The sequence below is a fragment of the Triticum aestivum genome, chromosome 1A, assembly GCF_018294505.1.
Source record: "Triticum aestivum cultivar Chinese Spring chromosome 1A, IWGSC CS RefSeq v2.1, whole genome shotgun sequence".
NCBI lineage: Eukaryota > Viridiplantae > Streptophyta > Magnoliopsida > Poales > Poaceae > Triticum > Triticum aestivum.
Window position 1 is genome coordinate 590,819,483 of NC_057794.1, and position 17,611 is coordinate 590,837,093.

Below are 17,611 nucleotides of genomic sequence, written 5' to 3' on the forward strand. Positions count from 1 at the left end.
CCACTTTATTGATTATTCTCAGGACCCTACAAAGTATTACAACAATGAGCCTGAATCCATCATCTTGGCAACACATGCCGCTACTCCTATCCAAAATGATGAAAGGGTGCTAGCTGGGCCACTACCCAAACCACTCACATAAGCCTAACATCAAAAGCCGGAAACCGAAACATATTCGGAAGCCCCAGCCGAGCCACATACCGGGTCTAGGGCACAATCCGGTCAGACGCACTCGTGTGTCGTCGCCGCCATCTTCCACAGGTCCGCCTTCAGATCATATTGAGGCTTCTACCTTGTCTGGCCACTCTACCATCGACGTCACCATGACGCCAGACAGCAACCTCCTCTTGCGCGAGTCTATCTCCGCGCATCGGGCGGCGAGCCTCCGCAGCGCCATGCCGCCGATCTTCGCCGCCATCAATGAGTGAGATGAAGTACCGCTCCACCACGGCATGTACAAGGTGAGGAAGGGCGAGATCCCCATCGAAGATACGGCCGGAAGAGAAGCACCGCAGCCCTGAGACACTGCCTGGAGTTGCGACGCAGTAGATCAGGCGGGCCGCCACCAGGAACCAGACAAGCACGCCATGCACACCCAGCATCCCCATGCCCAAGTCGGCGCCTTCAAGAAGGTGACGACGCTGTGGTGCCGCCGCCGCTTAGCCACCGGGGCTAGGGTTTTCACCCGGGCGCAGGGGAAGGGGAGAGGCAGGGGAGGTTTAGCCTCGGCGCCGCCACCAAGGAGGGAATGGCGTCCGGGACGCCATCGACGCCGTGACCGCCACCGGCGGCCAAGGGTTTCCCCCGGCCAAGCACCCTGCCGCCACCTCCGAACCAGCCACATCATCAGCAGGCGCGTGTATGCCGGAGATCCAGGCCGGCCGAAGGTCATGCATCACGAGCGGACCAGGATCGCCTCCGATCTGACGAGGGGAGCCCGGGGCCTCCCCGCGCCATGACCTGCGCCCACCGGGACCTCGCTGCCCGCGCAGCCGAGGGGAACCGGCCTACCTCACCGACGAGCACTCCCCGCCGCCGGAGAAGCACCGTCCGCACCAACAAGGCCGCCGCCTCAGATCCGGACCCTCACCATCGAAAGGGATCGGTCAGATTGGGGGACGTGCTGGATCCTGCCCCGCCGCCACCATCCCAGGAGCCGGCGCCGGCTTCACCGGCCGTTCCTCCGGTGGCGGCGAGGTGGGGAGGGAGGTGGGAAGGTTGTAAGCCGCCGGATCTGGGTTCCCCCGTCGCCGTCAGGGAGGGCGACGCGGGGGACGGGATAAATATGAGACGGCACGGCGCCCAGCCTAGTTTCGAGCACTACGTTCGGTTGCTTGGTCTGGCCGGACACGCTCATCTTGGGGCTCACTGCTTTCGCCCTTCGGCCATGCGCCGTTCTCGGCCCACAGCCGGATGACGGTGCGTCGTAGTCTGCATTCTTCTTCAGGTTCAGGTTCAGGCTGCAGACTGTCGGGGGCAATATTCTCAGCAAACTAAAACCATCAGCTGCAGGTCATATCAGCATGCCGCATCTCCGACGCTGAACTTCTCCCGAACAGAACAAGATGAAGCTCGACTCATAGGAAAGGGCCACTTTCAGCATTAACACAAGAAGTTCTTTCTTCTGTTCGGCTGCTACATTCTTTGCCTCAGCTTCTTCTTTGTTTGCCAATCCTGCTCCCTTCTTGCCGCAGACAGTCAGCTCTGCATCTCCGCTGCTTAGCCACAGATAGAGGTATTCAGACAAAATAGTTACAGAGATGTATGTCACCAGAGTTGGATTGAAAGATGAACAAGATACATATACAGAAAAACAAACTGCTCCAAGTCATCTCCGGAACATTCTGCTCGAGCAATTAGGCATACATACATACATTGAACATATAAATCCCGCTATGCTACCCGCCCATCTGAGGCCATTGAGCTCTGTTTTGAATCTGGTCCGATCATTCTACCCTGCGTTGTATCTGCTTGCTGGTTTTTACCCCGCTGTCAAACATCTGAGCGTTTATTTTTCTGTACGTTCGTCACTCGAGCTAGAACATATGACAGCTGGACTACCCTTGTGCGCGGGGCCACCGTTTCAGCGGCTGCAGCGGGTGTCGCGCGTGTGCGTGCCGATCATCCAAAAAGGGGGCCGCAGTGGCGAACGTGGGTGGCAGGGCGTACAGCGTGGGGGTGGGAGCGCGTGATTGGATGGACTGCAGCGATTAGGATTGGGCAGCCATTCTCTCTCCCGTGAAAATATCTCCCTTCTCTCCCTCATCCCGCTCCTCTTCTCCGTGTCGCCGCCGCCTCCGCTCCCCTCCCTCTCGGCCGCCTCGTCTCCTCCGCCTCCACCATCTCCTCCTCCCGCGTCTCCTCGTCCCATCTTGCTGCCGCCGGCTCCCCTCCTCTCCCCCTGATTCTCCCCTTCAGCTCGGCCGTCTCATCTCCTTTGCTGCTGCGCCGCCTCTTCCTCTGCCTCCGTGCTCAACAGGAGGAGCCGGGGTCGCAGCTGCACCACACGACAGTGGGCGAGGGCGAGCTCCAGCGCGAGCATGCGGAGAGCTATCCACTGGATCCGGCCGGCCCAGATCCACACGGCTCCGTCAACGACAGGCCCGGGGACCCTGCCGGCGTGGGTGTGCCGGCGTCGTTCTCTCTTCTCCAATCCATTCTTCCAGATTTCTCTCCTTCTCTTTCTTATGTACTCTTTTCTTGACGAACAGAGGGGGACGAATTAGGATGGATCCACGCTGTCGACGCCTCTAATTTGCTGCCATGAACGAGGCCTCGCCCAGCGACCACCTCCATTCAGCTGGCGGAAGATGACGATGGCCAACTCCCAGGTGCAGCCAGGCGGGAGGCGAAAATGGCAAGGGCGGCAGGAGAAATTCCTCCTTGTGTTGCTGCATCACTGCATCTCCCGATATTCCAGGAGTAGCTCGCCTGCCTGCTTTGAGAAGAAGAGATGGAAGGTGGAGGTGGGAACATGACGCAACGAGGATAAGGCGTGGGCGTTACAAGAAGTGGGTTGGAGCAAGAAGTAGAGCAGGCAATTCCCCTCTCTACATTGGCATCTACACAGCCAAATCAAGGACTTAAACTCCTGGTAAGATCCTCTTTCATTTGTTTTCTTTTTCTTCCATGTATGCATATCTCTAACTTTTATTAGTTTACCCTTCTAATTTGTGTGATTAATTTGTTGGTTATATTGTTGTTACTGGCTCCTAATTTGGGTGATGGATAAATGGTTTAGATTTTGTCTGTAAATCTGCAACGCTACATTGGTTTGGAAGTGAATTTGAAACCTTTGTTTAATTTAATGGCATGCTAAACTGATGCAGATGTCCATGTATTTGCTAATGCTGTCCATAAGAACGGCTCCTCCTATCCCCTGCTCCTCTCGCATTGGCGCAAGTCCGCCTCCTCCCCCGCCTCGGTCTCAACGCGTGCAGCAGCGATCCGGGAGGAGCTCGAGCCGCAGTGGTGGTCCATGATGCCTTCGCCGTCGTCCCCGGCTGGAGAAGCATGGGCCGCAGAGACGGCCGGATCTGTCCGGCCCTCACGCTGTCGTTCGTCCACTCTCAAGGTCCGTCCCGGCGTCCTTGCCTCCATCCTCTCTCTCACTGTCACGTACTCCCTCGTGGCCGGACGAGGCGACGTGCAAGCTGCGGCGGCGCAACGACATCTGTGCTTGTTTTTGTACTTGCTGAAACAATCGACGACGTCTTTTTCCCTGCAGGATAATTTGTTTGTTCAGCTGATTTGTACAGTTCCAATACCGGGTTGTTAAGGAAAATCCAGATGATGCATTCTACGAGTTGGAGACCCCCCCAACAGCAAATTTAGTCCGACGTCTTTGATGGTAAATACGAGTATTAATATTTTGCTGTGTTGTTATACTATTTTTCCAAAGCCTAAGCTGGTATTCTTTTTCCAGAAAATAGTGGTTTGAGCCATAGTTCCAAGAATGGAGCTGGACAGTCTTTTTGAGGAAAAAAATGATGTCGCAAAGGCCAGGTACAAAATCAATACATTAGTATATGTGCGTGCGGTAGACCCCTTTCTTTGTTTGCCAAATTAAAACATTAGGCTATTTGTTCCTTAATAGATCTCACAGATTTTCTTTGTTTGCCAAATTAGTATATATGCGTGCAGTAGACCCCTTTCTTGTGTTACATGGCCTTTTGGATTGTCGCCATCTGTTACCTTTATACTCCTGAGGTGGCTGAATTTTTTGAATGAACTGCCCTACTGGCAGTATGTTCTTCAGAACCGCTGCCTAATTTTATTTCAAGAACTAATTGAGTTGGAGATGTTCCTTACTGTCACACCATACATGGCTATGCCTCTGATAGATTCTTGTGGATATTTGAAATTAAACGTGTTCTTCATGAAGATATTTTGGCGAAACTGTAGTTAATTACCATGTTAAATCCTTTTGGTTGGGCTTCACACTCTGACTGTGCTTACCCCTTGCAATTGGGAAGTGCTTATGCGGTGTCTGTTTACCTAGGCAATACCGCAGAAACTTAAGAAACTATTTCTTAAGCAAAAACAGATAGCCTTTTGCTAGCAGTTCTTATTTTTGGAAATATTTTCCAAGGTGTGTATTCTCATATAGTCATATATTTGCGAGGTGGAAAACTAATTGTGATGCACACATTATTGAGCTCTGTACATAGGGAAATATGTCCAACTCCAGTAATTCATCATATCTGTGTGAACATGTGAATCGTGAAGAGCTACTTGAATACACGTGAAATGTCATTTCAGGACTTTAGAGAAAATGTTGATATTATGAGGTGGAATGCTCATTTACTTAATCTTCTAATTACCTGATATTATGAGGTGAAATGTCATTTCAGGACTTAAGAGAGATGCTGATACTATGAGGTGAAATGTTCATTTACTTAAGAGAAACGTGCACAAGGATGACTGACCGTGTGCGGCACTGACCTCGATGGCGCCCCGCATCATTTCTGCCCGACCTCAATGTTTACCTCGTCACCCACGGCCAGATGGTAAGTACCCGCAAATCTCACACTGCCACCGGGGTGCTCTGCCTCCACCTATTTGCATTGATGCATACTCAATTGCTTATTGCGGTGTGCCCTGTAGGTCGAAGACATCCCGACGAAGCAGCACATGCTTGTCCCTTCTTTCATTGGCGGCGGGAGAAAGAGGATCCACCTGCTCCCTTATGCTGATTCGAGCCTTCCTTGTGAGTTGGCTCCAATTTTTGGAGAAATTTTGAGCTGTATTGAGTCCGATGTTGTCAATCGAGCCGCATAGCCAGGAGGGAGGTGGGGGCAATATGAGCCCAGATAATCCTGCGGCGAAAACAAGAGGCGGTCTTTGACGAATCTCTGGTATGCGTTGTTTTTTTCTCTTTATGACCCCTGTCTCTCTAATTTTTATTTCATAACATAATATGCGTCTTTAGGTAGACACCATGTTTTTGGATTCGACAAAGAAGGAAGATGAATAATCAACCATACCTTTCTGAAGAAAAAAATCTCCCTTCCTATTCCTATCCCTGTTCTCACGGTATGACTAACATTAAAGGGATTTTGATGTTCCTGTTGAAACAAAGGACTCGAATTGATGGGGATTGAATAAACTGCAAGTTGTAGTGTTGATTGCCTATGATTTTTCACTTCCACATGTTTTAACTTAGCTCTTGGCATTGGGAGCCCCCTCCAATTACTAAGCCTACTGGCATGAGTTTGGTTCAGTTTGGTTTCTTATAGCAAATGGTTGCGTATGGTTGGTTATAGGTCTGAACAGGTTCAGCTCCAAAATGTTTAGACCCGCAGTTCATGCCCGGTTGTTGACGTTGGTTCCGTTCGTAGTTCTCGAGCCCACTCTTCTCAGCCCATCGGACCTCAACCGCCGCCGCTCGCACTTGCGCGTTGGCCCTGCCTTCGCCGGAGCTGCTCGTGCGTAACTCGCTGGACCTGCCTTCGCCGGAGCTACCATCGCGTGCGGCTTGCCGGACAGGCCTCCGAGGCCGCTGTCGTGGAGCGCCGCTCGGGCACGGCTCTCTGGACCTGCCTCTGTGTGTCATGCCTGTTGTTTTTTCTTTACCATGCCTTCTTTACAATCAAAAGCATCCTTCTGATCTCAGTAATGTTTTCTTCTTCACTGATGCATGCAATGCCATTTGACCAGACTTTCTTTTCTATCACTGCTGTTTTCAAACTTATCAGAGGCTCAATAAAACATCCTTCTACCTTCAAGATGTAATATGTGTTCTTATTTCTTTCTTGTTCCATGTATAGACAATCCTTGCTGCTGCATGCAAAATAATGTGCTTCATACATGCAGACTAATTAGCCATATGATTGAACTTGCTCTGCGATAAGATTCAGCTGGTCTTCTGCTTGTTTATGTTGTCTTCTATATGATGTGCCTAATGCTTATGTCCTTGTTTTTTTATTACTCTATAATTCTTCTTTTTACTAATGAACGACATTCAGGACAAACACTGCTGTCAAGCCAGCTGGCGCTCCAAAGAAAACGAAGCAGTAGTTCTTTCATGGACTAGGCTAGATATGTACATACGGTGCGGCTGGCGCTTCTTGAGTTCCATTTTTCCTACAGGCGCGCCAGATGATTTGTCGCAATATGATGATAACTCTGGTTCCTCTTCTTTCTCAGGGTATCTTCTATGTTCTGCTTGCTTATCAAGCGAAGTTCACCATTAGAAGGGTGTCTTGCTGAAGAGAGCTTCTCAGCTCTGCTGCGTCACAGCAATGGTCTGGCCATCGGGGTCTGAAGATCGTCAACTCAGCACACTTTTGGGCGTGCACCAGGTTTATTTTGTGCAACTTTGTAAGACAAGGCTTTGACACTCGCATAACTATGTCGAGCCACTGTCATGACAATTCCTCTATTTAGGTCCTCGAACAAATCAAGTACTATGCGTTGTAAATATCGCCGTCAGCCCTTTCTGTCTTATCTCCCTTCTTATGACAATTTCTACCTCCTGTAAATGCCACTGGGCCATGCTGCTTAATCTAAGTCTTTTTGTTCTTGTTATACCGTGTGCTCTTTCTTATGTCTTGTGTTTGCTGCTAGGCTTGCTAATCTTTACTGATTCACCTTGCAAGATAAGCATGATGTCTCTGCCGGTCTGTTCACTGTTCCAGCAGATCGTTCAAGGTTCTTTTTGGCCTTCTTTAAATATCGATAGGAACTCATTAGTAAATCAAAGTTAAGAATCGACAACTAAATTAAATGTTCAGCGCACGGAAACTTGATTTGTTTTTGTAAAAGGCCTGCTAACATCACACTTTCTTTTTTATCCCTCCTGATCTTGCCTGGCTCCCTGGTACTCTCTCCGTAAACTAATATAAGAGCATTTAGATCACTAAAGTAGTGATCTAAACGCTCTTATATTAGTTTACGGAGGCTAAGGGAATGCATGCATTTTACGGAATGACTCTTCCAAATATTTTATATCACTCAGCTTTTCTATTTCGGTCTTCATGCATTCAGTTGCTTTTGAAATAACTTGCCCAGATCTTCAGAAAACTAACATTCTGCTCTGAATTTATCTAATGTGAAAACAAAAATAATGCGCATTTTTTACCTGTAAAGTAATACAGAAAACAAACTGCATCCTTTTTAACAAGACCAGTATTGCTCAATAAAATGAGCATGGAACGGGAAGGCTCCTACTACATCCTAAAAAAAAACCCTGCTATGACCAGCATGTTTTTCTATTCCTTGTTTCTTTGTAATGTCTTTTTTAAAGCAATTACCTTTTTCTTTTGAGACAATTTAAAGCAATTACCTAAAAGGATAAGTGCGGCCCGTTTTCCCTTTGGACCGGCGCCCTTCTCACGATGTCTGCCGCGGGCCTGCCTTCTAGCAGCCGAGCCCCACCTCAAAAAAGAAAAAAAAAACCAAACAAACAGCCGAGCCTTATCCTGTCTGCTTCCCTGAGCTCGCATTCTTCCCTGAGCCTTATCCTATCGAGCCCCACTCTCTACCTCTGTTGTTTCTTCTGCGGCGCTCGGTCCCCGAAAAGTACCCCGCCGACTCCCAGGTGCTCCTCCTTGCTCAATCTTCTCGCCTACTCCTTGTCAAACCCCTGTAGTGGCGGTGTACAGAGACATCTCTCTCTTGCTCTCTCTCTACTTCCAATCTGACTGCCGTGATCTATCTTGTTAGGCCTCAGATCCGTTTTGGTCCTCAGCAAAGCAGGCCAAAGACTAATCCGAGCACCTGCCTAATCCTCAAGGTATATTCTTCTGTTCCAGATTCAGCTCTAATCCTGCTGCATGCCCACGAAAATCCAATTGGGTTGCTCCCCATTCCTCAGAATGTTGTATATTTGCATAAAAGTGGTGAGATGTATATTTATCTGTTCAATGTCCACGTTTGATCCCGTTGCGTGTCCACAAAACACATGTTTGGTCGCTCCCTATCTTTTTTAAGATGTGCTTTGTGTGCTGATGCATGCTCCACGAATATTATATCCGCATAAGGCCGGTAGGATAGATAATTTAACAGCTATTATTTGTTTTGAAACGCTCCGCTCGGTCTTTGTCCAGTAGTCTCATTCCATACTACCAGCCAATATCATTGATGCACGTGATTTACCTAGGCCATCGAAAAAAAATTGTTCTCTCCATACATGCATCCCATCTTCTTCCTAGAATAATTCTGTTACTTACCTCTGTGAATTTCTTTGCATTATTATAGTTTCGTTTCATCATGAGATTGCTAGAGAGTTCTTCGGTTCTGTATGCACATGCAATCAAAGGCTTGGCTGCTCACTGTTCTTGATGCACGCTACATTTATACCTTCTGACAGCCCTCTGGGTCTATCTCCTGAAACCATCCTCATGGAATTGGTTGAGCTGTCCACCACATATTTGGCTGAAGCAATGTTTGAGAAGCTTGGGCTCCCTAAACCAATCTACCATGTGCATTGACTTGAGCAAGGTGATGTAAAGCAGAAATTGAATTCCATTGTACGAAAGAACGTTTCCATGCTTCAGCATGCCGGGCTAAACTGAAAACTCGTGTATGCGAGGATGAGGAGACATCAATGAATCTTGCAGCCGATCTGGCCATTGAATACATGGAAAACAAAGAGAACAAAGTACTTGTTGATTACAATTATTACCAACTGGAGCAAAATAAAAAGACATGTGCAAGAGTATCAGACAAGCTGCTAGAAAAATCAGAGGATATCAACCAACGCAGCAACAAAATCAAACTGATAACTAAAGAGGCATGCAACTATGTGGATGAAGTGCGTGCTGCATCAAATAAAATCCATTGTCTTACTGGTGTTGCCTTGGACCCAACTACCTCAATGTCCGTCTCTAATCTGAGGCAGGCTCTCCTGGTGATTCATGATGCAGTAATTGCACTGCAAAACACTACAACCACAGCATCTCAGTTCCTGGAGGAAGAAGGCATGTACTCTGATGAGGACGTGGCTGATCCAGTATACACTGGGCATTCTGATGAAGATTCTGCTGAAGATTGCCATCCAGACATGAACGACGACTACGCTCATTATATGCGATATCCATGAGCATCATGTTCAGCCTGCTGAGCTATCTGATCGCCATATGAAGCTCTATATGTATAGCTTCACTATGATGGGTTGCTTCTGTTAGGCGGGAACCAGTGTGGTTCTTACGTTCAATCTCCATGTTTAGTCTCCTGTGTTAGTTAAATAAGATATGAAGCTCTGTCTTATAGCTTCACCTTAGAAATCTGTCTCCTTTTCGAACTGTACTCTCATCATGCATAAGTATTGAATTCATCGTGCTGTGCTAAGACAATGTAATTTATCTATGTTGTATGTTTGCTTTTACCCACTGAGAAACTTCCTCTCAGTACCATCGCTATGCACCTGCATTAACTTGCTTTATTCTCCCGAGACTAAATCAGTGCGCACAATCATTTGGTCTTCTAGCTCAGCTCTACTTGCTACTCAGCCGGTCAGAAGCAAACCTATTTCCTTATCGATTCACTCTCACTAAAGATAATCTTATGGAGAAAAGCAAATGCTGGCCATTCGACCTACCAACAGGTACATAAATTTACTGATGCTATACCAGATACCATTTAAACAGCCACACATATATGCTTATCTTTGTGGTCTTCTAACAGTTTTATATTTACTACAGCCGATCAGTTGAGCACCTGGATGATAACAAAAAAGTGCTTGTTCACTGACCTTTCTTCTTCACAAGGTTTTCTAAGCAGAGTTGAGCACAAGACAAGAGAAATTTTGGTGCTGTACAAAACTCTTGTGTTATATAGGCAGGAGCATAGCACAAATTGTATTACGTAAGGACAATCGCACATACACTCAATCTATGCATGAATATTTTGATACACACTCTAACAGTACCTCCCTTGCTCTCGCCCCTTGCGCCATTGGCGCAACTGGTCATCTAGTAGATAGAAAAACTGAAACATATAAAGAAACCCGGTGGCTATCATTCAAGGCAACCTCTCAACATGTGCAGATAGATGCACCAACATATATGCAAAGCGAGCCTGTCTTTATACGCTGGATTCCTCGTCTGCTGTGATGATAACCGTGGAACATGTTCGCTAATAGTCATGTGCCTTCGAGAAATCTGAATCTGAAGAAAACTGTATCAAAGAGGTGCATTACTTGGGTAGAAATCTGAATCTAACTTAAAAATCAAGCAGCAAATGGGATTCCTGGAGGAGATACCATACATTGGAGAAGAAATCTGGCATCATAGTTCTGCAAATATTGGTTAGTCGACCTGAATGTTGTATTGCGGAGAGTAAACATGCGAGTTTTGCAGACAGTCACAATTTTTAATGGCCGGCCTTGCAAACTGATTGACTCACCTGTGTGTCATGATGTTGTAATGCACGATGACTCCAGTCATAATTTTTTTAAGGAAGACTTGCTTAAGCCAATATATATGAACCAAATCATGAGTGTCACTCACATATGAAGAAGAGACAACACATCAATGTAGGGATGAATAATGTGAACAAGCCAGACACCTGAAAGTAGTGCCAGAAAATTGATAGTGTGCTCCCTTATTCAGCATACATGCATAGTTAACACCAACCATATATATCGGACGAAGATTGGTCAGAAGGCAGATTCAATAAATATAGCTTAGTATGTGCGCATACAAAATACATTGATGCGAAATCTCAAGGGAACCGCTGACTGAATCATAGAAGCAGCAATGTGGTGAGGCTTGTGTAGAACTAGCAAAAACATTACAATGGATATCTAGGACGAATCACTCCTTGTCACCGTCATGGACTCTAAAAACGTTTTATAAAAAGTGACAGAGAGAGTACATGTTTACGGCTTGGTACATGTCATGCTAGTCCGGCACAAGGCGTTCGTGTGGGGCTCTAGGCACATCGACGCCAAAACTGAAACAACAACAATATGAACAAGTCCTATCCAGGACAGGTGTGAAACTAGTTTCATCCAAGTTGGGAACTGATGCTTCCTCTGCTTTCTTCTCTGCCTCTGCCACTACTGCTCTCTTCTCTGCAGCTTCTTTCTCCCAGCAAAAGCAAAAGCCCCTCGTACACGAAAGATTATAACCATTCACTGTGAGAAAAAGCAATAGTTGTGAGAAAAAACCATCACTGTGCGGCACAAACTTCACCTTCCAACAAAAGCAAAGTAAGGGGTTTCACATCAAGAAATTAAAAAGAGAAGCCATACAAGTCACTCACATATCAAGAGGAGACAACAGATCAAGCTACATACAGACAAACACAAGACACAACTATTAACACCAACCAAACAGCTAAATCAGAAGATAATCAACGCGCACCGACCGAGATCATTGGGCAGACTCAGTATAGATTAGAATGTATGTAGCGTATTCGTACTGATGCCAGGTCTCGAGAATACCATAAGGTTTATAAAGAACTTGGTAGCCTATTGAATCACATAAGCAGTAAATAACAGTTTCCAGTAATAAATGTGGCAGGGCATGAGAAAAAACAGCCAAAACATGGCATCGAAACCCACCCACTAGCCAGCAGTGCAGACCAAAGCGCAAACACCCAGAGGATCTCCAACTGGTTGCAGGCTTGCGGCAACCATCAACTGCAGGATCGTACAAAGAGTAGCCAGAGTGAGTTGCGTCAAGCACCTTCATACCAAGATCAACCGAGTCCGAGGCTCCTCGGAGTCTTCTCTTTGATGGCAGCTTCTATGTCACATGGTAAAACGAGACCGAACTGGATCAGCAGAAATAACTCGAATATAACTAATAACGATCTGTGCATCTGCCGGAAAGTGGTAAGCTCTCACTACAGTACTAACTAGTAACCACTGAGCAGAAAAGAATCCAGATACGTACATTCGATCGAGTGCTAATTATTCTCATGTGTACTCTGTATCAACAAGTTAAACTTTAATCACATATATAGTCTATGTCAACTGAATGCTTATAATCTTTTGTGTGCCAAAACAGATGTATATCGGCAGCATGATGGATGTTTTCTAAAACAGAGGGAGTGCTTTCTAGTGTATCTCCCGAATGAATAACATGGACTCAAGAGAGCATCATTTTCAGAGCATAGCAGTACGATGACAAGCTCCCCTCTTTGTATATGAACAATTGATTTATGCCAACAAGGGCCCCTGAACTTGTCTAGCAACCAAGTAAAAGTATGCATGCCAACAAGCAAAACAATCATAATATTAACATTATATCCCAAGTTCTCAACAGATAATGTCAGCACAAATCATATTAGTGAAAGATAATTATATGGCATTCATGACATCCCAATTTGAATACTCAAAACATAACTTGGAAGTTAATCATCCAACAGAAAAAAAAAACATTGCCACTGGAGAAACATAATAGTAACATAATTGTGCAATTACCTGGTTCTGGAATGTAAAGTCATCTTGTCATAAAACTCTGGATTGTTTTACGGTCCCTTTGCACAACAGTCCCCATTTCTCCAATGAGCTGCACAAACAACCACACTCTTCCTAAAATGCCATGTAGTTTTCTGGCCTCCAACTTCTCATCTCCTCTCTAACCAAATCAGGACACTAGCTAGGCGCTCTGCTGCTCTGGATTACGGGCAGGGGTCATGCAACTCACTGACAACACCATGAAATTTCCAAGTTACATATCCGCATTAATTAAATGGCCTGCTGAGCAGTTCATTGTGGGTTAAACAGATTGGCCGCACAATCTAAAAAGAATCAGACTGCAATCCGACAGAAGAAATCTAACTAAAGAAAATGCTCAACGGAAGGGCGGTTTGGGTGCACTGATAAGGCGTTCCTGAACACAGACGCTATGGTGGCATCACCAGAGTCAACCCTCCATAGTTTGATCTTCCGAAGGCGTAACAGGTGCTCCATGCCAACTGGTGTGCCGCCACCCCACTTCCTGTTTTGGAGAGAGAGGGTTTGTAGGTTGGGTATAGCCCCCGCCTCGAATCCCAAGTATGCCATAGCGTCTTCATCAGTCCAAAATTCGAAGTACTCCAGAACGGGGAATAGTCCCGTGCCTAGTATAGCCCTTTCTTCAGGGATACGTGACGGCCTGAATTTGAGTTTGACGAGGGAGGGAAGCTCTCCAAGAAGACGGAAATCTTCAGTTGACGTCTCCTCCACACGCAGGTCAAGGAGGCGAAGGCAATGGAGACCACCGATCCAAATGGGAACTCTACAGAAATTCAATACACGCACGTCAATTTTCTCGATGTGTTGGAAAGGATTGGATAATGAGCCCATCTGGTTATGGATTTCAGTCTGAAACCCTGAGAGTTGAAGAGATTTGAGGTTACATAGCTTTCCAATGGAGCAGGCCAAAGCATCAAGTTCTGGCTTCTCCAAAGAATACAGACTGATTGTTAGGTCCGTGAGATTGGTCAGCTCGCCCAAACCTATAATACCGTTCATCCCATTCAATTCACTCTGACCAGTCCCCCAGCCTACCGACATTGTCAGACTGTTCAGTGATTTCATATTACTAATCCATTCAGGCAGCAATCTGTGGTTGCAATTATAAGTATGAAGATAAAGATAGGACAAGTGGGACAAATGGTCTATATCTGAAGGAATGCTGTCGAGCGGTGAATCTATGTGCAGTGTCTGCAAGTAAAGAAGCCCTTGAAGTTCAGCAGGGAGCTGCACAAATCTTAGTCCCCAAACATACAAATACCTCAACTGAAACAATTGGCTAATAGCGCTGAGGTCAAGGATCTCCTCGTCTCTCTGAGTACTACCTTGATCAATCCTAATCACCCGGAGATACTTGAACAACACAAGAGGAGGCATGGATTTCCCCAACAGTGTAAACGACCGAACTTGTGATAGGTTAACACCAATAGTTGGTCCATATGTTGCTCCACCACTAGCCATAGAGCTCACAGATAATCGCCGGACCTTGTATTTGCTGGCATGCAGTCTTGCCATGTCTTCATAATTGTATGCCACACTTAAAAAATTATCTTTAGCACACTTGCTTAGGATCAAATCAAGCATTATATCATGTACTTTGCAAGACAATACCTCTCCACACTCCGTTTCACAAGACTGAATCATGCTTCTATTGATAAGTTCATTGAAATAATTCCTGCCAACATCCTCCATATCTCTCCCCTGCAAATTACCTACAAGGCCTTCAGCGATCCATTGTCGAACAAGATCATCCCGTGAGATCTCATAGTCCTCAACATACATACCAAGGTATAAAAAGCATGCCCGCAGATAAGCAGGAAGATGCATGTAGCTAAGGTTTAATATACTCTTCATCTCTTCCAAGGAGGGATTTGTGGCAGAGTGGGCACCTAGAGAATCCCTTATACTCTCCCACCCCTTCCTTGATCTATCTTGACTGGCTAATAGGCTACCTATTGTGATAATTGCAAGTGGCAGCCCATGACACTTCTTTAAAATCGCAGTCATGACTTGTTCAAATTGGGGTGGACAACCATGTCCGGATCCAAATACTCTGTTCACCAATAACATTCTTGAATTTTCTTCACTGAGAGGTTCCAATTTGTAGATGCCCTCACGGTCATTCTGACAGGCTGCACCAGCCACAACTTCCACTCGTGTTGTGACTATTACTCTACTTCCATTACCCTCTTCTGGAAACACACACTTAATAATGTTCCATGCTGATTCATCCCACACATCGTCAACAACAATAAGGTACCTGTTCAAATGTTTGTAAAGGTAAGTTACATCATAATATAAATATTTAGATTATAGGCGCAATCATCAAAATCTTGACAAAATAGGTTGCAGCAAAAAGGGGTATAGGAAATTTTCTGAGAAGCTAACGAATTATCATACTGAACGAAAAAGTAATACCAAAGCATATCATTGTCCCTGTCTATCACAAAGGATCAAAATTAGTACCAGATATGCGAACTTGACGTCATAACTCGATGTCTAGATTAACTATTTCCATTTTCATAAAAAGAAAAGGCGTGGAGGGATATGTTTAATCCTAGATGTAAAAAACTTTGTCAAAATTTCTGACCGGTTTAGCACATATGTGTCACACAGACATTCAATAGCTAGCCTTGCTCTTCTCACTAAAGGCACATGGGTTTAACATGTTTCTATTACCCTAGCAATTATGACACTTGGATGGAAAATATACCAATAGTCCAATACTTCTATTTTTCGAAAGAAGAAAAGTATTTTTTATATGTTTATTTTTCTGACTTCAAATGTCTACCATAAACAGACAGCACCGTACAATCAAAATGCAGCTTCGATGGACAAATATCAGTACAAAATGTACATTAAACAAATGTAGCCCATGCAAATGACTGCCGATAGTATGCATTACCTGTTATTTTTCAGATGTTGTCTTAGCTCTTCAATGATGTCGTCAACCTTGCGAGTGTGAGATGTATCAGGCTTCTTCATCCCAAGTTTATATTGTAAATTGTTGAGTAGCTCACTCATATCAGGCCTCTGCGAAACTGAAAAGAATGCCTTGCAATCGAATTGTGAGCCAATCTTGTCATACACATGTTTGGCAAGTGTAGTTTTGCCAAGACCGCCGAATCCCACAATTGACACCACCTTGAGTTTGTTCTGAGTATCCATTAACCGAGTGACAACCTCCTCCCTTGGGCCATCAATGCCAATGAGAGAATCTGCGTCCTGGTAGACCGCTCGCAGACGAGGGTCAACAACCAGAGAGCCGGAGGCAGGCTTCCAATCATCAACCATATACCGTTGCCGCCGAGCATTCGCCTCTATGGCAAGGGTCTTGAGCTCTTTCATCCGGTGGGCTATGCGAAGGCGCTCTCGCATCTTCTTGATGCGTCGAGCAGTATTCTTGATGAAGCTTCCCTTAGCATCATCAGCCCGAGACTGGCGCATGAAGTCGTCGATGCAATTCTCCATGTCGTAGGACATCTCCCTGACATGGTCCCTCCAATCCTTGACAGTTGGGTCGAGCTCGTCATCCATGAGCTCAAGCTTCTTCAGGGCGGCGTTCATGGCACTGAGTTCCTTCTGGAGGAAGGAGGCCTGCTTCTTGACCCCTTTGAACTTCTTGTACTCATCACCCATGAGTGCGGTGAGCTTGCCGATCAGGGGGTTCATCACCCCGCTCGCCACGGTCACGATTCCGCCGGTCATCTGGGCGGCTGACTAGCTACAGACTGAAGCAGCGGTTAGTTGGTGTCATAAATAAAGAGATAAAAAAGAATTAAGTGGTGGCGAGGTGTTGGGATCCTCTGCAGTGGCGAGGTGTTTGGTATCTTACCTGATGTGGTGAAGGAAGGAAACGGGGAGGTCGGAGATTGCAAGACAGCGAGCCGGGGCCGGTCGGGGGAGAAGGAATGCGGCGGGGATGCAGGCTATGGCCGATGTGTGAAGCAAGAGTTAGTTGGTGGTGTAAATTAAGAGTAGATGCAGGCTATGGCCGATGTGTTACCTGATCGATGTGGCGGAGGAAACAGGTCGAGAGGTTGGGGAAGGCACCTCACGGATGAAGGAGAGGAGGCGGACGGGAATTAGGCGGAGACGAGCCGGAGGCGTCCAGGGGGAGGAGGCGGATCTGGCACCGGCGACGGGAGTGGGGAGATGAGGAAGCGAGTGCGGATGCGGAAAAAAAAACCTGGCTTGTGTTGGCGGTGCCGGCGGCGGGAGTAGCAACGAGCAACGGGGCAAGGAGATGAGGAGGTAGGTGCGGCGGTAGCGGCGGAACCCTAGAAGAGTGGGGAGTGCTGGAAGTGAGTGAGGACACGGGAGTATTTCTGTGCAGAGCTCGACGACTCACGCGACGACCGGCGACCACCGACGAAAAGGCCCGGGACTGTTCAGAGGTTGACGATGAAGACAGATGCCCTGCGAACCAGGCCCACAACCACACATTATCACGTACGGCCCAGCCCAGCCCACGAACTAAAATAAACTACTCGGACAAATAAATCACGTAACGTAAGCACATACTGCAGTGTACCGTGCTAAAAAAAAGGTACTAAGGTGTACCCATGGTTTACACTTTCACTGAGATTTCACCGTCTTTCATGTAGACACCGAAATACCAACCTTTCTTCAAAATGCCATTTCAGTTGTACACAAGAATTCAAATATTTTTATTTTTATTTTTAAAATTCTTTTGAATTT

At 46.3% G+C, this 17,611-nt stretch overlaps 2 protein-coding genes across 11 annotated transcripts; one reads left to right on the forward strand and one right to left on the reverse strand.

The window, feature by feature from the left end:
- The first annotated feature begins 2,165 nt into the window (after positions 1–2,165).
- Positions 2,166–10,360, forward strand: LOC123070591 (uncharacterized). Of its 6 annotated transcripts, none has more exons than XR_006433858.1 (10): positions 2,166–3,094; positions 3,330–3,574; positions 3,728–3,850; positions 3,926–4,005; positions 4,854–5,009; positions 5,107–5,357; positions 6,468–6,553; positions 6,649–8,041; positions 8,167–8,236; positions 8,701–9,879. XR_006433858.1 is itself a non-coding variant. In XM_044493859.1 (4 exons), exons 1-4 carry the CDS (start codon positions 7,839–7,841, stop codon positions 10,310–10,312), a joined length of 582 nt encoding a protein of 193 aa, XP_044349794.1. In that variant the 5' UTR covers positions 7,695–7,838; the 3' UTR covers positions 10,313–10,360. The 6 variants fall into 6 exon arrangements, 3 of the variants coding, with proteins under 3 accessions (XP_044349794.1, XP_044349802.1, XP_044349810.1); XR_006433846.1 differs by having other exon boundaries at positions 8,813–9,879; XR_006433853.1 differs by having other exon boundaries at positions 2,167–3,094; positions 8,167–9,879.
- A 917-nt stretch (positions 10,361–11,277) lies between these two features.
- On the reverse strand, positions 11,278–17,268 carry LOC123070568 (disease resistance protein RGA5). 5 transcript variants are annotated; one of them, XM_044493833.1, is made up of 6 exons: positions 16,917–17,268; positions 16,746–16,839; positions 15,816–16,634; positions 12,875–15,170; positions 12,011–12,191; positions 11,278–11,581 (listed from the first exon to the last, which is right to left on the reverse strand). In XM_044493833.1, exons 3-4 carry the CDS (start codon positions 16,616–16,618, stop codon positions 13,235–13,237), a joined length of 2,739 nt encoding a protein of 912 aa, XP_044349768.1. In that variant the 5' UTR covers positions 16,619–16,634; positions 16,746–16,839; positions 16,917–17,268; the 3' UTR covers positions 11,278–11,581; positions 12,011–12,191; positions 12,875–13,234. The 5 variants fall into 5 exon arrangements, with proteins under 5 accessions (XP_044349768.1, XP_044349782.1, XP_044349757.1 ...); XM_044493847.1 differs by having other exon boundaries at positions 12,011–12,088; positions 15,816–16,641; XM_044493822.1 differs by having other exon boundaries at positions 15,816–16,641.
- Positions 17,269–17,611: the final 343 nt, after the last annotated feature.